This window comes from Ambystoma mexicanum, chromosome 10 (genome assembly GCF_040938575.1).
Source record: "Ambystoma mexicanum isolate Mex_15411 chromosome 10, UKY_AmexF1_1, whole genome shotgun sequence".
In the NCBI taxonomy this organism is placed as follows: Eukaryota; Metazoa; Chordata; class Amphibia; order Caudata; family Ambystomatidae; genus Ambystoma; species Ambystoma mexicanum.
In genome coordinates this window covers 1576424837-1576451775 of record NC_090932.1, presented here as the reverse complement: position 1 = coordinate 1576451775, position 26939 = coordinate 1576424837, and the positions used below count along the sequence as shown (strand labels likewise).

The 26939-nt window shown below is 43.0% G+C and overlaps 1 protein-coding gene across 3 annotated transcripts in view; it reads right to left on the bottom strand.

Moving 5' to 3' along the window:
• Positions 1–26939, bottom strand: part of LOC138492612 (solute carrier family 2, facilitated glucose transporter member 9-like) — a 552106-nt gene that overhangs the window by 265140 nt on the left and 260027 nt on the right. For 2 of the 3 annotated variants that reach the window (XM_069619904.1, XM_069619905.1), the window contains one exon: positions 18401–18499. The exons of the other annotated variant lie outside the window; for it this stretch is intronic. In XM_069619904.1, coding sequence (XP_069476005.1) covers positions 18401–18499 — 99 coding nt within the window. The remainder of the gene's footprint in view (positions 1–18400; positions 18500–26939) is intronic. 3 annotated transcript variants of the gene reach the window in all.

The window sequence follows — 26939 nt, the reverse complement described above, 5'->3', positions numbered from 1 at the left end:
TAAAGTCACGGCCCAGGCGGTAACTTACTGCCTGGGTCGTAATGAGGCCCATTGTAACGAGTCCGCCATGGTGCAATGCAGAATTACCACCCCATTCCAAGGTTGGGGGGGCCGTAATTCCCCATGCACCATTGGCCCTTCCCCATTCCCATTTATGCCCCATAGGGCTCAATGGGAATGGGGAAGGTGGTAATTACGGTACCGCAAATTGTCCAGACCAGCCGTTAAGGTCGGGAGCCGCAAAGGGACCTCGTAATTAGGCGCTAAGGGGTTAACGGCGCCGCAGCCTTTTACGGCGCCGTTAACCCCTTAGCGCCAGGGTCGTAATGAGGCCCGTGGTCATGGATGCCATCATGGCTTGTCAGATGGACTGAAGGTGATAGCTGGAGCCCTCGTGCTGGGAGTAGCATCAGTATGAGGGATCAAGATATGCACTGGAAGATACAAGAAAACAGCAGAAGAGGCTACTGGAATGCAGATCCTGATGGATGGAAACATATTGTTGCAGAACGAAACAAGCTAAGAACAAAGATTACACAGTGTGAACTATTTCCAGCCGGGACCATAAAGCTGGACATTCCCCATGATCCAAAGTTCTATAAATGGACGTGGGTTTGGTGCAACCCCGAGAGAGTATTCTGTTGCATGCACTGGTCATTCGATGACCACATAAATTATGGACCCCTCAGAGGAATAACGAAGATATGGCAGCCCAGAGCAAAAGGATGGTCATATAAGGATGTGGTCGACAAGTTGACCAGAGGGGGGACTGAAGAGGGATGGGCAAATTCACCCCCTTCTGCTCCTCCTATAAGGCGCAAAGCATGGAAGAAGAACAGAAGATACCGTTATTGCCCATAATATTTCAGACCAACTTCTAGTGCTCCAATGATCGATCAGTATGTCTAGAGGTACCCACTCAGCCAGCCCTACAGACTAGGAGCGGTACAAACCTTAAACCAGAGTGGATGAAGGGCAGCAGGCTGCAACTAAGGAGACTTCAAATGACAGTATTGATTAAAGCGCCAGGAAGAAACGTTATTGACGTCGTTAGAGACACCACGAAATAGCAGCATTAGACAGGAAGCACACATGCCATCCGCACATCGGGACACAAACACACACCCAAATACTTGAAGAACACGTGTAACAGTTCTATAAGTTAGAGGAAAGATACATACACATACTGTCTTTGATTTTATTAATTTGTCATCAGCTTAACCGCAGCAACACAGAAACCGCAAGAAGCAAGAAATCCTGAATAAAATCTTGCAGATGCTTATATGCAAATGACCTTATGAAGCTACAGGAGCACCTATGGGATCTGATAGAACCGTGTATAATTAACATATTGTAGAGGTACAGTCAGACATCCTCGCTCAAAGCTCCGCCCCTAAGTTGCCTATATGCTGGGAACCAGAGATGACGACATGTGCAGTCCCAGTTAGTGTACCAATATCGCAGAGACCCTTCGAGACAAGATATCCATTAAGGAAACCGTGTCTAACTGGATGAAGACATAGCACTCTTTTGGATGAAGTACCAAAAGAAATGTGCATTTGAACACAGAAAGGAGCATGATGACATCACATGAAAGGGAGTTGAAGTAACTAGAAGCTGGAAGGAGAGAAGAAACATAACAAGTATTCTCTAAAGATGTCAAGAAAAGACGGTGCAGATGAGCAACATTTCATGCTCGAGATGAAGATGCTCAGTCTATAGAAACACTGAAGAATATGTAAATCAGTTTACACGTGTACAGTTGCTGTAAATGCAAGTAAGGAAAAGTATTCAAAAGGCTGGCTACGTAGTGAATTAGATTGCAGCGATGCGCCAATGTATATACATAGGAATGTATGTGACCTGGATGTCCCAAAATGCACTTTAACCTGGGCTCACTTTGAGACAGATTCCTGACTGCACCCTCCGTCAAAATCCCCCCCACACCCCATGAAGCATGGAAACGACAAAGGAGCAAAGGTGCGTTGATGTTAGCCAGAGGCTCCCAGGACCATACCCCTTCCAATCAACGAGATACTGAGGCACGCCCCTACGGAACTTGAAGTCAAGGATAGCATCAACCTCATAGATGTCCGAACCATGAACAGACACAGGAGAAGGACAAGAAGAGAGGGGAGTGCCAGGAAGCCAAGCTTTGATCAAGAAATGTGAAAAACAGGGTGATTCTTCCAGTGCAAAGGAAAATTAAGGTGTACAGCCATGGAATTAATGATCTCGGAAATCACATAAGGACCAAAAAAGTGTGGCAGCAAGGCCTTGTGACCAGGTATCTGGCGGTTCCTAGTAGAGAGCCAGACCTGTATCCTGGCTTGGTATTCTGAGGCAGGTGCACAGTGTTGGTCTGTGAATGCCTTGGAGTGTTCCTGAGCATCCACAAGGTGTTGTTTGATCTCCAGATGCAGCTCAATCAAGTCCCTGACACATGCATGAGCAGAGGGGCTGTCAAGAGGAGGAACAGGATTCAAGGGAAAAGCATGGGAGTGCTGTCCATAAAGGGAGAAGAAAGCTAAGGAACCCCTGGAGGCAGGCACAGAATTGACATAGGCGAATTACACAGTCCCTAACACTGACAACCAGGTTTACTGATGTTGTAGGATGAGGCATCAAAGATACTGCTCGAGTGTAGCATTGAGCCGCTCCATTTGGCCGTCAGTCGGACGGTGGTAGGCACTAGAATACCTCTCATCAATACCAAAGGAGGACGTGAGGGCTCTCCAAAAGTGTGACGTGAACTGCGAGCCCCTATCGGTGATGATGATTGCCGGAAGCCCAAAAAATCGAAACACCTGATTCAGGAACAAATTGGCGAGCACAGGGGCAGATGGAAGGCCACGACACGGTAGAAAGAGAGCCATTTTCATAAAGTAATTGGATATGACCCATATGGTGTTATTATCTTATACCATGGGGAGTTCCACTGTGAAATCCATGGATAACATATACCAAGGTTGTTGGGATATAGGAAGTGGTTGTAGCAGGCCCATAGGTTTATTCAGAGTGGTTTTTCACTGTGCACAAACAGCACAGGATGAGATTTATTCCGCCACATCTCGGTGGATGGAAGGCCACCAGCACCATTTACGTAACAGGTCTAGGGATTTCCTCCTGCCTGGATGAGCTGCTAGTTTGGAGTCATGACACCACTGCAAAGCGGTTTGTCGGGATACATCATCGGGAATATAGGGAACCCTTGTATATAGGGCAGGCCGTGCAAAACTTTCATATTGTACTTGGATAGTACAGAAACCCATTGTTGAATGGAGGAGTGGGGAGAGGACTGAGGTGTACAGCCACAAACCACCTGATTACGGAGCAAGAGGGAACCCTGGGATGCATGTGACACTGTGGTCCCATGTAGGCGGGAAAGAGCATTCGCTTTAGAGTGTAGATTCCCTGGACGGTAAGTGATGACAAAAGTCAAACATTGAAAATAATTTGTGCTACCTGGCGTGTTGGGCTGTTAAACCTCTTGATGGACTTGAGTGCCAAGAGGTTGTTGTGGTTTGTATAGACCTGTACAGAATGAGTTGCACCCAACAGGTGATGCCTCCAGTCCGTGAAGGCATTGCGTACTGCCAATAGTTCCCGTTCTGTTTTTGTGTAGTTTTGTTTGTAAGGTGTACATTTCCTGGAGTAAAAAGCAACAGGCTGTAAAACACTGGTGGCTGGACACTCTTGGGACAAGATAGCACCCACTGCTACTACAGACGCATCTGCCTCCACTATGAAGGGCAAGTCAGGATTAAGATGCTGTAATATAGGCACGGATGTAAAAGCAGCCTTAAGCACGTCAAACATGTTTTGGGATTCAGTGTTCCAAGAGAAGGATGTCTTGTTACTGGTAAGGGTCGTTTGAGGCGCTACCATGGAGGAGAAGGACCGGATGAACCTCCTGTAGAAATTGGTGAAGCCAAGAAACGATTGAAGTGTCTTCAGTGTGGTTGGAGTAGGCCATTCGAGTACGGCCTTAGCCTTGGACTGGTTCATTCGGACACCTGTGCTGGTCAAATCGTACCCAAGGAATTCCACCTCTGTGTCATGGAAGATGCACTTCTCGTCCTTGACATACAATAGTAGACATGTAGAATGTGTTGTTCGTAGGAGGGAAAATATATTAGTGTGTCATTGAGGTATATTATTACAAACTGATACAGCATGTCTCAGAACACATCGTTCATGAAATACTGGAAAGTTGCAGGGGCACTGCACAGCCCAAAGGGCATAACACAGTATTCGAAAAGACTGTAGTGGGTCTTGAAAGAGGTCTTCCACTCATCGCTCTCACGAACAAGAACGAGGTTGTAGGCCCTGTGGAGGTCCAACCTAATGAAAAGAACAGATGATCCCAGTTGGTCAAGTAAAACAGAAATCAGAGGCAATGGATACTGGTTGCGTACTGTGATTGCGTTGAGACCCCGATAGTCGATTCAAGGACTTAAGTCTTCCTCCTTCTTCGGGACAAAAAATAAAGTTGAAGCAGCTGGAGAACGTAAGGGATGGATGAAACCCATACGTAGTGCCTCGTCTATGTACTCTTTCAGAATGGTGTTTGATTTCTGGGTAAGGCAGTACACACGACCGGTGGGTATCTTGGCTCCGGGGATCAGGTCTATGGGCAGTCCTAGGGCCTGTGAGGCGGTAATTGCTCTGCCATCCCTTTGTCAAAACGTACTGAACGGTCTCATACTCCTTAGGAAGAGTTGTGACCAGTGTGGCCGACACAGCCCCACCGACCAATGCTGTATCAAGAAAAGGACAGCAAGGACCTCTGTGTTGGGCAATGATAAAACCAAAACAGTGAGAGTCGCAATAGTCTGAAGGAAAACAGACTTGCTGGCTTTTCCAGTCTATGGCAGGATTGTGCTGGAAGAGCCAAGGAAGGCCCAGGATCACCCTGAATTGAGGTGCAGAAATCAAATCAAAAGACAGAGACTCAGTATGTCCACATTCTGTGAACATGTCCAGCTCGGTGGTACGTTCCATCACTAGGCCAGAAAGCAGGCCGGTTCCATCCACTTCATTCACTACTTTGGGTGAAGTTTTCGTGACAACCAGAATCCCCATTTCTCTGGCATATTGTAAGTCAAGACACTTACCCGTTGCACCTGAGTGTATAACCGCCAAGGTCATCCAGGGCTTGCCTGAAAGAAATGAGAAAAGGACAAGAACTTCAAACGGGGTCATAACGCTAGATAACTCTAAGTCCGTAGGCCAGGCACTCGCTCGACAATCGGACTCCCTCTATTGTCGAGATTTGGAGTTCCCGGTTTCTTAAATGGTCTTTTAGGACAAGAGTGCAAAAAATGCTCAGAAGAAGCACAAACCAAACATAAGTTGTTCTTCCTTCTGTTTTCCCTTTTGGCTGGTGTTAGTGGACCACGCCCGCACCAATTTGCATGGGTTTCTATGTCCCCACTCAATGAAGATTCAGCTTGTGGGGGAACCTGTGTAGTTATTCTCCTTTCTCATTTCCTCTCAGCCTTTCTGGCATCAATCTGAATCAACAGGTCTAGTAATTCAGGGAAGGCCGTAGGAACAACAGGAACGGTGGACAAAAAGTCCTTTAATGAGTCAGAAAGACCTTTATAGAATATAGAAGCCATTTTATCCTCTTGCCAACCTGTTTCGGCTACCAGATGATTGAACCTAGCTAAATAAGCTAGTAGGGGTGTTTCACCCTATCAGAGACTCAATAGATCCAGGTCAGTGGCCTGTGATTTATACCTTGTGTCAAAGACACGAGTCATGGTTGTGATCATGGCGTCACAGTCATACAGCATATAGCTGTTGTTTTCCAGGAGTAGGTTTGCCCAAGTAGCAGCCATTCCTCCCAGGTAGGATAATATGAAAGCTGCATTTGTGGTAGAGTATGGGAAGGAGGCAGGACGGCAGAGGAAATGGAGCTTACACTGGTTAATGAAGGTCCTATAATGTTTACTGTCTCCATTGAACCTCTCCAGGGGAGCCAAAGGAAACTGAGCGGACAGGGCAATGTCTGGGCAATGGGTAAGCAGACCCAGAAGGCACTGCCAAGGTGATGGCCTCTACCCAGGGTGGGTGCGTCTGCAAGTCATCTATACAATGGTTAGTAGCCTCATTTGCCGCCATTATATCTGCCCGTAATTCAGAGACCAATTGAACAATGGTGGCCAAAGCATCAGAAGTGTCAATTTTTAGATGGCTTCTGATTCTGTTATGACTCACCGCCTCAGGGGTTCTGAGGAATCTGAAACACTGCAAGAAACTTAGAAGTCAGGACGAGTTCTTTCTATAAATGTACCCCTCTGATATCCTTATGGAACAAGCAGAGGAATTAATCAATTTAAAGATGCTAAAAACACCACATAAACCACCAGCTGTAATATGGAAAATACAGAAATTAGCAACACAGACTGATATTCTCTGATAACAATAGAGCAGAGAGAATTAGTGCTAACCTCTAGAGTGGGAGTTGCCTCATCGTAGTGGAGCAGTAATGGGTGTGTTATGATGGAGCAGGAGTCCTTGTGTTCCCAAATTGGCAGAGATTATCTGAGGATAACAGGTATGATAGATACGACTGGGTAAAGATAAGATGGGGACAGTATGATTACAGAGGTAGTAGTCTTACCAGGAGCAGTTAATCTGTGAAGTGCTGAAAAGCATAGATCCCAAATAATCCAAGTATGGTACGCACGCAAGCTAAAGGAATGGTTAGTGGGACCTGTCCTAGCGGCACGAGGACATCTGAATCGCATGGGATGGTGCAATCACAACAAACGTCTCTAGTCTGTGCACAGTCAGTAGCGTCGGGCGGAGAAAAATCCAAATGACAAGAAGGCAGGTAAGTGGTTTTCAGCAGAGCATCTCTTAGGAAATACCTTGAGGAGAACAGTAGCACAACAATCCGAGGGACAGAAGCGGTTGTCAATGGGCAGGCAGCAGAAAAGGCATAAGCAGTAAGCGATGCAATCCGGTCACGTAGCAGGTTGTCAGCATGTAGCAGGCAGCGAGGAACAGAAACGTAAGGAAAAAGCAATCCGTAAGCAGTCCTGGTCAACAATGCCAAGGTCAATCGATTCCAGGGATGAAGCAGGGGGCCGAGTCTGGGTCAGAGAAACAGGTCAGCAACGAAGAATCAAAAAGGTAGCAAGGAGTGCGTAGAATCAAGGAACACCTCTAATCAGAAGTGCTGGGCTACCGGCGAAAGCAATACTTATTCTGTGATGCACATAACGTACAGCGTGTCATTTAACTGCAAGGGCCGGTCCTCTCATTGGTTGCCGTATGCACGTCTACATGATGTCGTGTATGCAGAGGCTCCCAACGTCGCCACGGCAACCTCCACAGCAGGTTGGGCCATTCCTGTAGTATACTTGTAGGTTGCCTGGCAAATGAATGGGGCTGAGAAGCCAAGTACAAAGACCTGTTCCCTATATATGGAGAAATGGCAGTGAGTGTGCATGATAACCTGGGCTCACTTTTAGGCAGATTCCTGACAGGTACCTCCCTCATTCCGAAGCCTGGTGTTAAGTGACGCCGATGGTGTGGCCACTGACGGTCATAGGGGGTTTCAAATAACATTAGAAATCTTGCACGAGGTCGCATATTGGCCACAGATGGGCCAGGACCTTGACATCTACTTATAGGGGTGTCTTGTGTGTGCTCAGTTTCAGTCGAGTTCTCTCACACACAGAGTTCCCCTACAGAAAAGGTAAATGACACTGCCTTGGTTGGAATTGCAAGTTGATTTCATTGGACCAGTGTTTTACTCCTCTAGAGAAAACAAGTACATGTTGACCATGACATGCTTGTTTACCAAGTGGGTAGAATGTCTTCTGGCCCAAATTGTAAGGCGGACACAGCTGCCGCACTAATGATCAATCACATTTTCTCTTGTTTTGGCCTTCCCCAAAGGATTGAGTCGGACCGAGGAATTCATTTTACCAGCAAGGTAATTACCAAGATGTGGAAGATACTAGGCGTGAAGAGAAAACTCCACATTTCCTACCGCCAAGCTTTGAGCAGGGGAGTTGAGAGGTAGAAGAAAACAATTGTGGGCACCTTGAAGAATTTTGTGGCAGACTCTGGACCTAGTTGGGACATCTGATTACCGCTTGTCCTGATGGCCATAAGGTCCATGTCGTCTTCTGCAAACAAAATGTCTCAGTTTAAGCTCATGACTAGATGGAAAATGGTGCTACCTCAGCATCTGCCCTATTGAACCCAAGAGAAGACCCTGATCAATGCGTCCATGACCCATGAGTACATTCAACATTTACAAAAACACCTTCAGCATGCTTTTGTTTACGCTTAGCTCAATTTATAAAAGTCGGCAGAAGGAATTAAAGCTTCCTATGACTTAAAAACGTCCAAAAAGGACTATGAAGTAAGAGACAGGGGGCCTCATTACAACCCTGGTGTGGGACCATGGTTCTACTAGCACCATGGTCCATGCCGGATTCCGCCATGGTGGATGGCGGATTTACCATCCCATTCCAAGGTTGGCGGGGCGGTAAATCCCCATTCACCATGGCCCCTTCCCCATTCCCATTTTTGGCCCATAGGGCTCAATGGGAATGGGGAAGGCGCTAATTACAGCACCGTAAATTACGGTGCCGTAATTAGCACCAAGGTCCCTTAGCGGGATGGACTTTAACGCCTGCAAAAAGCAGGCGTTAAAGTGTGAATCTGGCGTTAAGGGTTTAACGGCGCTGCAGCCTTTTACGGCGCCGTTAACCCCTTAACGCCAGGGTTGTAATGAGGCCCAGGGTCTACCTGTACAATTTCCAAAGGAACCAGACAAAGTAGCGGATGGTCCTCCCCTTTTGGCGTGGTGCTTTTGAAATTGTCAATAAAATCTTGCCTAACACCTATAAGATCTGCATCCCCAAAGGAGAGCATACGGAAGATAAATGGTTCCATATCAATCAGTTGATGGGCTGTCACCCCAGACAGACTTTATGACTGATTGAAGAACCCAGTGAGGGTAGAGCCCAGGAACCATCTGAAGATTAAAAGGAAAGAAGGGAAACCCGGATGGAGAATATCACATTTAAATGCAGTAAAAAAAAATTATACTTATAAGGAATGCACCAAACTTAGAGACAGATAAAATTGTCTAATTGTGTGTGTCAAGTGACATCAATGTTAACATTTGGTTGAAATGTATAAACTGCTGTTTTGTTGTTCAAGTTGTATCCCTATGTACCAGGGATAGAAGTGCTTTCTAAAATACTTAACCTCTCTTTTACTCTCTGCAGATTCAATAACTCCTTACCTTTATCGGGGATGGGTGAGGTTTCCAAAAGGTGAAGGGTTCAGGAACAAAACCCCAAAATCCAAAAAGAGTGGAGTGCAGAACAGAGCATCACCCTCTCAGGACAGAAAAAAGAGCAGACGTGCTCCAGCGAGGGGAAAAAACACTCTCTCCTTGTACTTTTCTCTGAGTCACCTGAATCAAAGAGCCGGGGGGATGTGTGGGGTAAAAAGGCAGCCCTAGACCGACAGAGATGGAGAGGCCATGCTAGGCCCCATTGTGAGAAGTGAAGCTGCCTCAGTGTGCAGTTCCACTGAAATATAAAAGCCAGTACAAAGCAGTGATTTCAACATGAGGCCTAGTGAATGAGCAAAAATGGGCTTCCCTCCGTTTTGTTACAATTTACAGGCATTCAACTGGAAAAGAGTGAGACTTAGAACTGGAATATTGTTAACTGTGGTCGATGGATTCCAAGTACATGTGGCATTGTAGATGCTGACGTTATGTGAGTGCCCACTTTGACAGATTCAAAACTGCAAAAGTGCACAAAGAAAGAAAAGATATATTTTAAAAACAGTGCATTTGGAAGCTAAAAGGGAGGCATAATGCCTTTTCAAATCAGAAATAAAGTCAAAAGCAGACTGTTTTTATCCTGTAAAAGGAGACTTGATTTCAGCACATCAAAATGACATTTGTAAGAGAAAGGCCTATTTTATTTTTCATAAATGGACACTGATTCCCTGTGCAAACTATGGCCTATTTTGTATTCAGGAGATTGTTTCATTGATCCCTGTCCACATATTGTATAAATAAAGGAGTATATTGTGAACAACAGGCCCTGGTGCAGTATTGAAAGGTACATGTGCATGGTGGGTAAATGCAATATGCTAGCTTTTCAGAATGGTAAAATTAAACTTGTTTTTCTCTCAGACCTGAAATCCCCCACTGACCTGTGAGCTGAATCGGGTATCTGGATCCTGACCTCACAGCACTTTGGTTGAAGCAGGCAAGGAATGCAGGGCTGGTTTCAAGTAAATGCTTGAATACACAGAGAAAGAGATCTGAATTATGGGATGCACAGATAACATGGTCAACAGAAATTACCTGTAAGGTCGGGTTTTACATTAAATGTGCATCAGCTTGGACCAAAGACCCTTTGAAAATCTGAACTCAAGACCTCTGGCTAAGGACCCCAGCAGAAGAAGGTCTGATTGTCAATTTAAATGCTAAGATATACAAAGAAGTAGATTGAAATGATTGTATTTACAGATAACACAACCAACAGAAGTGACCTTAAGGTCAGGCCTTCTCATAAAAAGTGCATTAGCTCCTAACCAAGACCTTTGAAGTCAAGGAGTTGAAAATCACATGGTCTGAAAGCCAGGTGTCCTGTAAGTGCACTTGGGAAATGGAAACTTAAGAATTGGTTGGAGGAAAAATGAAACTTGTTGACACATGTAATGCATTCAGGCTTGTGTTAAACAGGATAAAAAGCCCATTGGGACCATATAAAAATAAAATTTGTGTGATGTACAAAACTTAAGTTATGATAAAATGTATGATTCTGCCATTTTCATACATCTGAGAAATGGGAAAGCTGGCAAGATGATAGATCATGAAAGCAAGGTTTGAATAGGGAAATGTTCTATTTTTGGCTATTTCAGCGCAGTAGCAAACCATGAAAAACTGTAACTCCACCCAGGAATGGTGTGCTGAAATAAAATGAGTATGGGGTGACTTGCCATTAAATGTAGAGGTCAAATAAATATATATTCAGGTGGTTATCTGAAATATTAAGGTCGTTGTCATGTTCATATATTTTCAGAACACAAAATGTAAAACTTCCTGTCATTTTGAAATTATGTATCTTTTCTCCTCCCTCAGCCAACATCATACACTCCTCTCAATTCCTGGTCCTATCAGCAGGCAGGGAGTGTGGGGGGGAGTGGAAGGGGGAGAGCTATCCAATCCTGACCGTGGGAAGTAGGACAATGTCGTAATGTCATCAGCTCTATAAGAGGGCATGCTTGCATCAGAACAGGGCTTTTCCACTTTATTCTGGGAGATAGCCTGCTGCTGGACTCTAGCAAGGAACAACTAACAGAGAGGCAAGGAGAGCCACCAAGACCATCAGGGTAAACCTTGTCTAGAAACCTGGAAGCCCTATATGAGAGAGGCCTATCTGGAGTGACCTTGCTGTGGGAGAGGCCTGCTATGAACTGCCTACCAAAAGAGGGCCCTACAAATCTGGCTGGCTCCCTGAGCAAAGAGAAAAGAGGTCCCATGTAAGTAGATCCCAAAGCCATCAGTTGCGTGGGGAGCAATCTGCCTTTATCCCTTTCCATTAGTGGTTAAAGGGAGGGTGAAACTGGGTAGGCCCTTCACAGAATTTATCAAATCTCATTCAAATTATTTCCCCATAGAGAACCACCCTCTCTGTTGAAATTGCATTCTGTTGGGGAGCAGCACGCCTTAATCCTTTCCAGTAAATTGTGGGTCGGGGGGAGCTTTCAGGACCAGTGCTATCACTAGGCAAGCGTAGGCACTTGACTACATGTTCAAAATGTTAGAGCGGCAAAATGCTGACAGAATTGCCTTTCCTGTGATGGTACCGGCCCTGTCCCTGGACCCTGCACACTGTCTGCAGCGTGCAGCCGGCTGGTGCCAGCATCAAGACACCAGGCAACGCAGTGCCGTGAAGGTTGGGGATCAGGCCTGCGTTATGCTGCTCACGAGTGGCATTATGGGTGTGGGCGCAGCATCATGTGCATGGGCACGGCCGCATCGCAGGTAGCGAGCGCTGGCACCTGTGCCTTACGGAGCAAGCACTGCACATGCCCCTCTTGCTCTGCCTTCTGTGCGTTGGTCGTCAGACTTGTTAGTTAGGATCAGGGATGCCGATGGACCGACACCAGTCACGTCTGGCTCAGAACGTGGAGAAAGCAGATTGATTCAGGTCAGCAGTGACAACCGGGCCGCCCGGAGCGGACATGATTAGATTATGCAATGAAATGTAGGTTTTGGCGCACTTCCCGTGTTCACTTGACAAAATCTCTTGCAAGAACATAAAGGAGGTGCAATGAAAACACCAGACAACGAAATATACAAAACTGGGCTCAGCAATGCCCCATGACCACCTAATGAGGATTGTTCTGCATGTGCAACATGGTGCATTGCATGCACTGCACTATGGCCTGGCGCTGCCATAACCCTTTGCGGACCAACATATGCCCTTCCCCCACGTTCTTGTGAGTAAGATGGCCTCATAACAGGCTGTGTGTCCCTGCCAGTGCCACAGTGTCGTCCTATCGTACATAAGTCTTTCATGATGATAGAATTTCTGAAATGTCCCTGCCTATCTACGGATGTCTGCCTGGCCCTGGTTGGACACAATCCTTGCATTTCGATCTGCAGCCTTTATACAGTGTTTGTTTGTGGCCCCGATTTGTTGTTGGATGAGTGACTCTAGCATAGACTATAGTTGCAAAATGGAACTCAATTTTCACATGCATTCCCGATGTGTTGATATGCAGTCTGGTCTTTGTGCAAAGCATGGGTGGGTGGGTGACGAGTATAAACCCAAAGAAAATATACTCCTAAGCCACTGTTTGATATACAGTTTACAGATTAAGTGGGTGCTTTGTGACCAGTGGGGGCAAGACCATTGAGTGATCGGGCTCTAGCCCCCACCCCCTGAAATCCTGGGCTCTGTTGTCTCAACCTGACAGACCTACAGAGCTGTGGCAAGACAAAACAGAAAACAGACATTAAACGGCACCTGGGCTTTGCTGTTAACAAAGGTCCAGCAATTACTAACCTACAGCATTTCCCTGTCAGCACCTGCATTCATATGCATACATTTTTAGGCAATCGTAATTGTGATGTGGGGTTAGCACTTGCATGCCAGGGGAGTGATTGGAAGGCTAGAGAGGGGACAGAGGACCACTCATTATCACAGCAGTCCTTGAGTGGGTGCTTTCAGGGGTAACAGGCAGAGTTTTCTGCTTTTGACACTGAAGCTTCACCAGAATAGTATCATTGGAATGTGTAAAGTAGTTAGATGCACCCACACAAGTAAGTTTGCCCCTCCCCCACTGTCTCTGAAGTTAGTACCTACATTTGAAGGGTTAGCTCCCTCCACCCTTGCCATGTTAACCTAGATGCACCCCTGGAAGAGGCTGATGTGCGCACTTGCTATTGAAAGAGAGGTGAGGAGGGAAGCCTTTCCTGAAACTGGCGGTATTAAAGTTTGACTGTGCTTGTTCAGAATCAGAAAAATGTACTTGCACAAACGCAGTGAAACTTTAAAGCTGCTACTTTGAAGACATCCCTCGCCCATCTGCCTCAGCAAAATGAAATGCTCACATCAGCCCCCTTCCCACGGATGCGAGCCAACATATAATGACATTATGTGTACTTTACAAAATTATAAGGGGTTACCTGTTAAACCCTCTGGTTCATCTAAAGTATAAAGGGGTTCGAACCAGAGTAAGTAGGATGACAAGGAAATCAATCTATTGCTTACTTCTAAAAAAATATTTTATTTTTATAATACAAAAAATCTACACAAATTTAAAACAATTCATCATGTTTAAACAGTTCATCATACTCAATAACATTATTAGTCAACTTCTAACCCAAAACAAACTCATCCACACACTTCTCTTTCAGTCATTCATTCATCCCTATTGTCTATAATGGCAACAAAAGCTCCTTTCTTATTACTTTGGTATTATAACTCATATACCAATATCACAATGATTTTTCAGTCATGTATTACTGTGGCACAACCCTATATGTACAAGTGTTATGGTGTACAATTTACTTTGTTTTTTTCAAGAATATTTTTCAAAGGTTGCTGTGCATGGCAATTTAGGTGGAGGTAATGTTACGCTCACCTGATATCGCCGGGGGCGTCTGGAAGGCTCTGAGATCTGGAACCCTGGATGCGTAGTTGCCCAGTGCTGAATAATGAATCTGAGTTATTTGTAGGGTGAGCTATCCGTCCTGCGTTTCTTGGGCAGGGGCACTTGACGATTGTTGGCGAGCTGCCGAGTTGCTTTGCTGGTGCAGTACGCCTTCCTTGGGCCCAGGCCTGCTGTGACCCCGAATCTGCTGGTAGGCAGGTAGGTTTGTTAATTGTAAGTCTTTGTTCTGTTTATGATGGGAATTCGTTAATGTCTTTATCTCCTTCTTTTCGGGTGCGAATGTCTTGATGCTGGCGTGCCGATGGAGAGGCACGTTTCTAGGTAAGAGAAATCGTGAAGCGCAGTGCCTTTATTGTCTTTTGAAGCTAACCTGTGTTTTCTTCTTCTTCTCCTCACAGGCCGCTGTGGTGCTGCAAGTGGATGAGAGCACGATGAAAAACAGGCCCCTGGAATCCGTTAAGGTAGTATAGCGCTGCGCGGTTGTTTAATATTGAAAGCGAACCTGAATATGTCTCTTTTCCTTTGCAGATGTTGCTGTGGTGCGGTTCGCTGGAAGTCGTTAAGCTTGTACTCACAGGTGAGTGATGTTTCTTCTTCTCTCGGTTTCCACAGTTTGCAGCCTAGTTGAGATGCTGAGTGCTGGATGGTGTTTTCTCAGGTAAGACAGAATAATCTTGTTCTTGTTCTTGCAGGATTACAGGAAGATGCTTAAAACCAGGAGCTGGACACGGTGAGCGTCACGTTGCTGGTTGAAGAATAACACAAAGCATGTTCTGCAGTCAGGGTGTGGTTTATATAGCCCAGGTAAAGTAGTACCAGGGAAAGTAGTTGCAGGCCTGCCACACCCAAAACACTAGACCGCATGGCTTGGTTCTTAGAACTACACTGTGTGGGTGCTTCCATGTTGGATTTAAAGGCCCGTTTAGATAAATGGAACCTAGTTTGAACAGCCCTTCCTTCCTACATATGAGCCGTGTGCCAAAGGCACCAGGACTGGCTCCAGGAGCCCTTTTGCAGGCCCTCAGGGTTCTGGTGGGAGCCTGCTTGTGGCACAACTTGTGCCCCCTCACAGTGGTCATAACAGTAATTGGTTTGTGGCAATCGGTAACCAAATGAGGACAGTTGGTTGAGAACGGTTAGGATATGGATTGGGGGGCACCAACCTGACAGTTTGCCTAGGCTGGCAAAATTCCTTGCACCGGCCCTGGGAGTTGCGTAAATCCTTAGCGCATTGAATTGAAGTTAAATCAATTAATTCCCATATTGAAAATCATGGGATGAGTGTTGTTAGAATTCGAAACTAATGCAGTTCATGCCCAGTGTGTTAGAGCTGTTATAGACAATAAAGACATTGTTGACTGTCTTCTGAAACCCTTGACTCCTGTCCCGAAGGGCGGTGTCCATAATCCCAAAATAAGTAACCCTAAACGCTACCTTTCAAGTCAGCGTGGAGTGTGCAAAACAACATTTCCCATTCATCCCCATTCATTTTAAATCAGAATTACAAAGCATTGGACCTCACCTGTACGTGTGTTGCAAAACGAAATTTCCTCTTTTTCCCATTTTTCTATGACTCAAATCACAAAGCCCTGCCTTTCATTTTCATGTGTGTTGCAAAAAAATATATTTTTCCCACTGTATTCCTTTCCCTAATATTGTATTTCTAGTAAAAAGCCAAAACGATTTTTCCCATTGAATTCCATTCACAAACAGTGCCTTTTTGAGTAAGAAGCCAAAACGATTTTTCCATTGTGCTCTCACTCCCTGCACATTGCCTTTAAATCAAAGGGGTCAATTTAAATTGAAGCCTGGAGGGTCGGGGTTGCTGGGAGAAAAGTATTGTTTCAAATGAAGCCACCGCTGTGGATCTTGTATTATATTGTGAATATTTTATATTGTTTCCTTTACAACAAAACCTAAATTTAATTCAGACTGGAAATCTCGAAATTCTATCTTTATGTTGTAGTAACAAAAAGCTTAGTGGAAATATATGCTAGTCTGTTGGTGGAGACAATTGGAATTTGTGATATTGTGTCAAGCCACAGCATTGGTGGCTGAGTTGTGATTGTCTTGTTATTTTTGGTCCAAACTTAAAATAAATATATGTTCTGACTATACACCGACCTGGTTCCTAGCTCATTGGTAGGGTGCTTGTCAGTGGGGAGGGAGTTTGCGAGATGCGTAGAAGGCCTCACCAAATTTGAATCTGTAAATCGCTTTATTGTGCACCACCTTGCTTGAGGGGGAAAGGAACTCCCTAAATTGAGTGTGACCGTCCTAATACAGTGTGACACTTTGCACGCTCCCCCGGGCGCAAATACACACACCCTTCAAACAGTGCGTGGGATCCCCTGCAAGCAGGCCTACATCTCAGAGAACCTGCGCTGGGTCACCCGTAACTGTTATCCGGCACCGCAACATGCATATGAAAAATCTTAACTCTGTAATTACTCAGCAAATCTGCAAGCGAATCCCCATAAACTCTTCCTGCACCCTGCTAAACTGCGTACATGCACCTCTAAGTTAGATCGGAATCCCAGTTGAGTACATGTAATCCTATATCCGTTATGCAACCCCACCTCCGCGCTGTGATTCCTACGCGCAAGTGTACTTACACCTGCCTTCGGGTGGCAGATAGTATGAAGGACATGTGTGGCCATTTACCGGTCGAGAGGATGCGCGACCGAATTCATGAATACGTCTCATGCTGCGCAATTGTGGGCGTGCAACGGACTGCCTGCAGGCCGTCCCTCGGAATGCCAATTTCTTAGCAAGTTCTTACCCATTTTTGGAGTTCCGCCCCTTCACAACTCTCTGCGCAAGCCACGCCCACACTCTGCATGGAGCCTTGTGCAAGGCCCTCGACGGCTCGCAGAGACGTGCTGACTCTGCACGAACTCCACGCAAGTTAAAAAAAAGTACAACATATTCGATTCCATGACTCAATGAACAGGGATTTGCATGCAGAATGGCACACAAGTACCCTATTTTCAATGCAAATAATTCCATGAATTGGGCCCTAAATGTATGTACTGCTGCAGAGGACATGGGCCTCATTATGAGTTTGGTGGTGTCGTAAAAAGTGGTGGTAATGCAGTGGTACCCCTGGATTACCGCTGCATTACCAAACCGCTGAACTACAGGTTTGGAAGTAAGGCAGAGGAAACACTTCCAGCAGAATGCTGGAGGTAATTTCTCTTCCTTGCCACCCATAAAATGCCCAAATCAGCGGTATTAATGCTGATGGTAATACCACCATTGGTAATATCGCCAAAATCACCATGGAGTACTATGGACTCCAATTATTGTGGACTAACAGTGCCTACGACCACTTGTAATCCAGTGGTAATACCTCCAGTGGTAATACACCGGTGGTAATACCGCCGGACGAAGTGGTGGTAATGGTAATATCATTTGGTCGTATCTCAGTGGTATTATCGCCGAGATACAACCAAACTGGTAATGAGGCTGATTGTTCCTAGGTACAACTACGGACCTTACAGAGTTAGAAACGCTCAAGAAAACTCCTTAAACACTTCATGAAAAATGTATGGATTTTCAAGACAAACTGTTTGGATGACCGTGCTGTAAGGCCCACCCTTTCACTCCATTTCTCTCCCTCTTCCATATCACTATGCTAAAATACCAACATCCTTCTGCCTGAGTGTTCTATGTGCAAGACTGATTCAGTGCCATTTGGGCACAATGGCTCTCGAGGTGGCCTGGACTATGACTCCCACGATCCCCCAGCTTTGACTATGTTGGCTTGGCCTCATGGGTACTGTAGTTCACAACTCTGCACCCCGATTCCTGCGGCTGTGTTGCGTTACAAGCAATTAAATAAAATTAAATAAACCATCTGGAGAGGCAATGGCTGCAGACCACTGCACTCAGGTAGTCTTGGTTATTCATGAACCCCCAGATGTGGATCAGGTTTCAGGGTTTTCTGCCAAAGGATAGGGGATTATGTTAATTGTACAATTGTAGCTCAATTCTCTGTTTTCTGGAACAAGGCCAAACTCCCAAGAGCAAAGGAGTGCTCCAAGAGTGACCAGGGCTCAGTGTTCTGAAGATTAATGGTGAGTAATGGTGGGGAAATGTACCCAGGCTTTGAGAGCGGTTTGGAAAGAGCCAAGCAGAGAGATATGAGACTCCCAAGAGCAGAAGACAGAGAGACAGCCAGACGTCCATTCCAAAAGATATCTGTACTTACCGGTGACGGGGAATTGAGAACCGAAATTTGGAAGCCATATTGGAACGTTCCTCCAAATCCCAGGACAACGATCAGCTGAAATAACCTGGGATAATGGACCTGCAAAAGATAGACAAAAACATCTTGACTATTGGCCGCCTGGAATGTTTCTGCCGTTACCTTTGTTTCTTGCACTCCCAGTGGCTCCCAACCAATGTGTTAACGTCAGGGTCAGACTGTGGCATAAAATGCCTTCTGTCACCAATGAAAACGTGTCCCCAGGCAAATGTAAATTTGCCCCATTCATGATAGAGTATAGACTGTATGAGTAGTACCCAAGAGAGGTTTCTTGGGTAAAATGTGTTGCAAATAGTGAATTTTAGTGAATATTTGTCCAATAACATTGGTCAAAACTACCAGCCGCACATTGAAGTAACTGAAAACAATAGCCAACTTTGACCCAAAAGAACTGGCCAACTTTGACCCACAAATTGGCACATGGCAGCATGTTGGGCCTACCCTCCGGGCATTGCACTATTGCTCTATAGGCCAGTCCGAGCCTGGTCATCGTGCATTACACTATTGCTCTATAGGCCAGTTCGAGCCTGGTCATCATGCACCCATAATCTTCGCAAGAGATACCCCTTGCCCGAATCTCGCCATGATGTGTGAAGCCATACACTACTAAGCAAGTTTTTAGAAAACTTGCAGTCGCTCCACTCTTCTGTTCTTTCTTCTGTTGTGCCCTCTAATCTACAGCGCGCGCGCTCACTCTAAAGAGGACTATATATCACTATCACCAATATATACCACCTGTGGCACAAAACACCCTGCAAAGTAGGCCCACAGAAGCACCAAACACCTGCAAAAGCATAGTAACCCCAATAGTGACTAGTGTTGAACTGGTGGGCGAAATGCCTCAGACAAATCTTGAATTTTGGGGTTTTTGATTCCCGTGAACTTTCAAACTTCCCGAGAGGTTTGCCCATAGAGTTTGAATCCACCAAGTAGGGAACAAGTAAGGGCCCTGCAAGGGTGGGGAGGCTATTAATTTGAGTCACAAAGGAAATCCCCCCACAACTTTTTGAACTGTCCAGTTTATTTCCATGATGTCTACTTGCTTTTCATGCACAAAACATGTTTTTCTAATTATTATGGCCTTTCATTACATTGCACACAAAAGCCAGGTGGTACTTGTGGTCTTCATTGCAGATAGAGGACCATAAAACTACCTGCAAACCCTTGTTGCGTAACATGTTTCTCAAAGGGTATTGTTGCGTAACATGTTTCTCAAAGGGTATATGAGGCTCTGTCAGGCTGGTTCATTATGTGATTGGCATACTTTAAACGTCATCTCTATAACACAATATTATTTTAACTTTTGAAAGCAAAATATTAGCCACATTAGAAACAAGACCAAATAAGCATGAAAGAACAGACACTCAACAAGTCAGGCAACAAGGCTCACCACCTTTCGGCTCCACCTACAGGTCTGTGGCCATTAACCAGATGCTTTGGCCAATTCTTATCTGTTACAACTTGCCATACCCATACATACAAAGAATCATGAGTACCTTATACTGAACATTCAATAGAACCGTAGCAATGTACATCTTCCCCAATGATTGTATATATATATATACATATATATATATATATATTCAGTGAAAAAAACTTTGTTAAAGGGACGTTATGGTTAAGTTGCGCTACTAAAAACCTATGAAATTCAGTGAAAAAACTTTGTTAAAGGGACGTTATCAGTGATGTCATCAATGACATTTGTGATGTCATCTTTGATGTCCTGGGTGTTAGTCTTAGCAGTGCACGGTGGTGGCGCGAGTTATGGTTGCTTAGCTTACCATAACTGGCGAATTTCAAGGGTTTTTCGATTTTACTTGGAACCATAACGTCCCTTTAACAAAGTTTTTTCACTGAATTTCATAGTTTTATTAGTAGCACAACTTAACAATAATGACTTTGACTTTATATACATGTCATATGGAACTGACTAGATCTCTTCTTATGAACTTGATGTCCGCGAACTTATTTAATGTTCGCGGACATGTTTGGAGAACAGTACCACTACCTAAAAACTGTGGGGGAAGGGGTGGTGGGGTATGTTTGATTGTTATATCATAATATAGGAACATTTAACAAATTCAAAAAGCAGCACACAAACACATTATATATAGTAATACATAAGAAATGTAACCCATATATGTAACACACTAACCATTCACTTAAATACAATATGTTCTGAAATGGAATATACCACAAGAAGATAAATTGGCTTCCAACATAATTACCTCACAGACACAACAAAACTGAGAACAAGACCAGACCCACTGAATACATAGGATTTATCTTACCAGAAATAGTAAGTGTACCTCATTTTACTCATATATTTATAAACTTTCTGTATTAGATTAAAAAATATATTATCTTTTTTTTTTCTCACAGAAATGTCTAGTCTCTGGAATGGCTAGAGGACAATTTCCCACATGAAGAAATGTCACAAGATAGTGAAACTAATGGTAAACACTTTATAATATAAACCATTTATTTATTATTTTTTTTATATACATTTAACATATATATTATTTTTTTGTACAGAGCATACCAAAATAGAAAAAACTTCAGAAAACCCTGTTATGGATAACAGTCTTCTCAATATAGAAGAAAAAATGGATGTATTGTTGGCTACTTTTAATAATTTAAAAACTTTTGTAGAAAATCATTTCAAACCAAAAACCTCGTACCATTGCCCCACATGTACCTGTCCCTCCTCACCATATCCAAGTCAATTATCCCCAAACCCTCTCCATAATCCAAAACGTTTTGATGAGACTTCCATCCTTTCTTCACCTAATACCAATCATGATGAAACCCCAAATTCTCCTGTTTTTGTTTCTGTTTCTGCCTCACATTCTCTGTCATAAATTATTACTATATGTTAAATAAAGTTTAATTTTTATATTATATTGTGAATAGTTTCTGTTTTTTTTTTTTTAAAACAATAAAAGTGGCAGCGGACAGTGCGAGTGTTCTGAAATGTTGATATATAAACAAAAATGGAGGTGTCCTGAAGAACACCACACCTGTTCGTACTGTTCGCTAGCATGTTGAAACTGTTCTAAGAAAACACGTGGTGTCCTGAAATGTTCGTAAAGAAACAAAAATTAAAGTGTTCTAAAGAACACTATATCTGTCCGTAATGTTCGCTATCAACTTAAAACTGTCCTAAGAACACAATTGGTGTCCTGAAATGTTCGTAAATAAACGAAAATGATGTGTCCTGAACAACAGTACAACTGTTCGTAGTGTTCGCTAGCAACATGAAACTGTACTAAGAACACACGCGGTGTCCTGAATTGTTCGTAAACAAACAAAAATTAAAGTGTCTTAAAGAACACTATACCTGTTCGTAGTGTTCGCTACCCAATTGAAACTGTTCTAAGAACACAATTGGTGTCCTGAAATGTTCGTACATAAACGAAATTACACGTGTCCTGAAGAACACTATATCTGTCCTTACTGTTCGCTACCAAGTTTAAACTGTTCTAAGAACACACGCGGTGTCCTGAAATGTTCGTTTCACGTGTGACGCACTTTTAATTACTTCAGAACCCGAACAGTGTCCGTAGGACATCAATGCGCATGCGCTAACCAATCTCCGTGCACTTGGTGTCCGCGGACAGGCGCTTCCTTCGCGGACTAGTTCGCAAACGGATCATATGACCGCGCCCACGCTCATCGTGTGTCCTGAAATGCGGACACTGTTTGTGTCCCCAAACAATTTAAAAGTACATTTTCAGTTAATCCATAATATTTTTCAATAAAATCTCACCATGGCACAAGTCCCACATAGCAATCTTGAGTTTCTATATACCTTTTGAAACTTTCCGATCCTTTTTTTGTGTTCAATCTGTCCGCGGACAGTGCGCATGACCGTGAACCGCGCACAAGCACCCCTATAAAAGACCACGCCCAAGAGCTTATTCCCATTGTGTTTCTGGCTATTCTTCAGAACACAGTGATTTTTGCCTCCACCTGCAGACTACACCATCATCGAGATGGCATCCTTGGCTGCTGAACAGCCACTTGGTGCTGCACCTGCTTCAGCACCACCCCCACCCCCTCCACCACTGCCACCTCCCCAAGGGCCTGAAGAGGGGAACAGGAGTGAGGATGCGGAGGAGGAAGAAGAGGATGATGAGAATGAGGTAGAGGAAAACCCTACTACCCGCACTAGGCGTGAGTCTTGGGTGTGGCGGTTATTTACCATTCATGGTAATGTTTCTAAGGCTCGTGCGAAACGTGTTACCTGCAATGAGTGCAAAATGATACTCAGTCGCGGGAAGCAAGGTAAGTACAGATTTGGGACCACTACTATGAAGGGACACCTGAGGTCATTTCACTCTGGGGCTATTCGCAGGGTTGTACCTTGCGAAGAACGTAGCAGGTTGATTTCCTCTACTTCATCCTCTGTTTCTGAGCCTGTCACCACAAGGACCACCTCTGTGGGACAGTGTCTTCCTCAAGCTGCCTCACAGGCCATACAGAATGCTGATGACCCTTACCTTTCGAGGGTCACAGTTGTATGTATGTACTGTGACACAGTACTCTGCAGGGGGGAGTGACTTCGGAGTGCTTTTGAGACTATCGTCTCAGAGCACGAGAAGACCTGCTCACTACCCAAATAAAACCCACTCTACAGCTTCCTCTCTCAGCTCGCCCTTTCTTATCCCTGTGGTTGGTGTCCCCCCCTTTACCCTCCTTTACCCTCCTCTCCTAGTGTGTCGTGTCTGAAAAACCAAAAAAAAATACAAAATTACAAAAATCAAAAAAAAATAAGGCTCTTTTCAGAGCCGCCTTTCCCAGTTAAAAAATAGAAGTGAAAATAAATGAAGCAGGGCTCTTTGTATTTTTTAGAAGTCCGCGGACAGTTCGCGAACATTAAAAAAATTGGGTTGCTACGCCATCACAAACATTGTAATTTTCTCTGGAAAGAAGTGGTGGCTCTGAAAAGAGCCTTTGGGTGGTGTTTGTAAGTCAAAAATTGTAAATGCTTAACATCTACTTCAAAATCGTTGTTGTAATTCCAAAAAAGGTCGCAATGCATTTTGTACATTTCTCAGAAAAATCTAATTGCCAGCATAAGTAAGATGGACTCCATCTCTGCGAAAAATGTATGTACTACAAAACATAATATTTTCATTGTGAAAAGAAGACATGCCAAAATCTCTTAGAAAGGCACAAACAGCCTGATTAACATTGCACATTGCTTTTTCCATTTGTGGACCAAATGAAGAAGAACGAAGCCACATTTGTCTCTGCGCAATCCGTGAAAATATCACTTGAGAATTAGGAAACATGTCCATAACCTTCCTAAGTCCTTCTTTCATAGCAAATTGCAAAAAAATTCCATTCACATGTCCTAAACTGTTCCCTCCACAATGAATTACAATTATGTCTGGATGTTGCTCTGTCTCCAAAGTAGCACAGAGAGGTAGCAAGTCCAACCACTTCATTCCACGTACTCCATGCCAGTGTACTTCCATATATGGGAATCCAAGATCTACAGCTACTCCACAGCTTTCTGCATGCACCTTCAACCAATGTATCCACGAATCTCCTAAAATCCAAACAATCTGTTTTCTGAAACACACAGCCATAGCTATCTTTTGTTCTCTCAGCAAAAAGAGTATCTGAGAAAATCTCTCCTGGCACAACACACCCACCAAACTTTCCTGACCAATCCCTTTCAGTGCTTATTCTCATTTGCATGACTTCTGAACCCAAAAATCCCCGGATTAACTCCCGATGTCCGCGAACTATCGCCATGTCCGCGGACATATTGTAACATGAACAGCCCTTCTACCATTTCCACTACACTCTCTCTGACATTCCCTCATTGGATGTACCTCAAAAATCACATGACCATGCACCAATCACATTCAAGACCTCTACATCTAACTGCATCATCATAGATCAGCACTGCAAATGTACTCTGAATCTCTCTGAGTACAAGTGTCATATCATTGGCAAGCAGCATCTACCAGAAATACTGTACAAGTTTTCAAGATTTCTACTTGCAGCTCCATGCATATCCATATGCATGAACACAAACTTCAGGTATGCATATTTTCTGTATAGTAGATGAACACATTTTCAAACAGACTTTTACCTTGTAAAATCTGTAAAATGAATTTACTGTACTTTTTTCAATTTCCTAAAATCAACTATCACTTATAAACCTTTATACTATTTACTTTCATTATACACACACACTCAAATCATGTTAAACTAACATTTTTTAAATGAAATATATAGACTACATATATTCAAACAAAATTGCATGCAAACACAATCTGTGTTTAAACCTTTATAAAAATACTTATACAATTTCATATTTTTTGTTTTTATTTATTTATTTACTTAATTACTTTAAGTTAGACATGACATTGAGGCGCTATTACCTAGAACAGTTTACTTACAGAAATACTGGTATTCACTAATATATTATAAATTTCACAAGACATAGTAAAGATATTTTTTTTTGCTACAGTTAGTCATTCAATACAATGTGTTCATTAAGAACATATCATATGTACTGAACTGATGCAATGTATCTTATGTACATAAATTAGTTTAATGGCTTTACAGAAGGCACTGAGGATTTCAATTAAAAAAATAAAATCAATATCTAAATTAAAAACAGTGCTATATACAAACAAAGTTACTAATTTGAAGCTTTTACAATTGCAGTGAAGACCAGTTTCCTGAAAAGAAGCAGCCGAATTCGAAGAAGAAAGAAAAACTAAGAAGTTACCTGTTAATTTAAAAAAGAAGTAAGTAAATTATGACCATAATATTTGTATTATTAATCAAATGTACTATAACATTAATACGAGCTATTTCGGTTTCTAAAAATAGAGATTTTGTACCATTTTGTCAAAAAATTTCCATGGCTTAAACAGCGATTTACAGCCAGAATGGCCCACAAATTTCTATTTTTGGACACACAAATTACCCAACTGAACCACTACAATTTTCATATTATAGAACAAACAACTGTTTTAATTGTATACATTAGATTTACTATTTGTACTTTTCCACACCACTAGCTTACTTTTTTTTGTCATCTGAATCCCAGTTTAGTAACACATGAATTCAAGAATACCTATCCCTACTAGTTTTAGTTCCCAATGCACAATCACACACCATTACATACATCTTTATCATCTTACTCAAACACTCATGCACACAGCATACATACATTCCAGAACACCCCAACCCATATCTTCTTTATTTTTTTCAACAGACCCTAAAGAATGCCTACCAAAAGTCAAGTCCGTAGAAAGCAACGCAAAAGTAGAGCAAATGAAAATAAAGCATCCATCTCTAGCAGAATTTGTAAACAAAAGTTGAAACAAAACAGCTAATACAATCATTTAGTGAAACACAAGAAGTTTCAAGTAAATCAACTTTGCTTCCTCTATCAAAATGTAAAACAAACCAAAAAACAATTAACAGAAAATCAGCTATCAGTACAGATAAAACTACTTCTTCAAATTTTAATATAGTGCAAAGTAAGCATACCAAGAAAAGTATTTTAGCCAAAATATACCGTCACAAAGTCCTTCAAAATCTTATAAAAACAGGAGAGAAATCAGGTTCAAAGCTTAAAACCTATCGTAGGAAATTAATCTTAGAAGCATTGATGGACAGTGCAATTCTTCTCAAAAGAAATGTATTTATTTTACTGTTAAACAAAATGAAACCACTAACAAAACTAATAACTAAATTACAAAAAAGTCTTCTCAATAAGCGAAATATCAACAGAAAGAACTTCTTAAGTATCAGCAGAGGTGAATGGAATCACACTACAAGCACAGAACCATGTTTTAATGAAGAAGCGTACAAACAAAAGCAAACGAATACAATTGCCATACATAGCAGTGGTCGAGGTTATGAAAAAGTGAATAATACTATAATGGAACAAGAAGTACTTCTTACAAAAATATGCCCTGAAAACTTAGAATTACCCCTCCATTCAACTGAATCAGAACGTCTAGTGTACAAATGGCCATGCACGTCAATGTGTAACATTCCCAAACAATGTTTCAAATCTTTACGGCAATTCCTCAATAAATATGTAAAAAGCAATGACAAAATCAAAATTAAATTACTGCAAAATATAGATACCTGTCCAGTGCGCAAGTACACAGGACTACAAGGACATTCATTGGCCTGCATTACAGGACCTACTTGTAAAACCACTTTCCATGATATCAAAAGGATATCAACACATCATTCAACTATAAGAAATCTAGTCTATAAAATGTACTATGCTAAAAATCCTGCTTTAGCACTAGCAAAGTTAAATAACATCCTTCTACATGGTACAGCAAAATACCTACTTGAAGAAATTCACTATATCCAGAAAAGATATTTTGGAAGTGAAAGCCATTTACAGAATTAAATAGCTTTAAACCAATTAAGCAACAATTCTACACATGGCAACCTTTTGCTAAACACATACAAAAAAGAAATACTA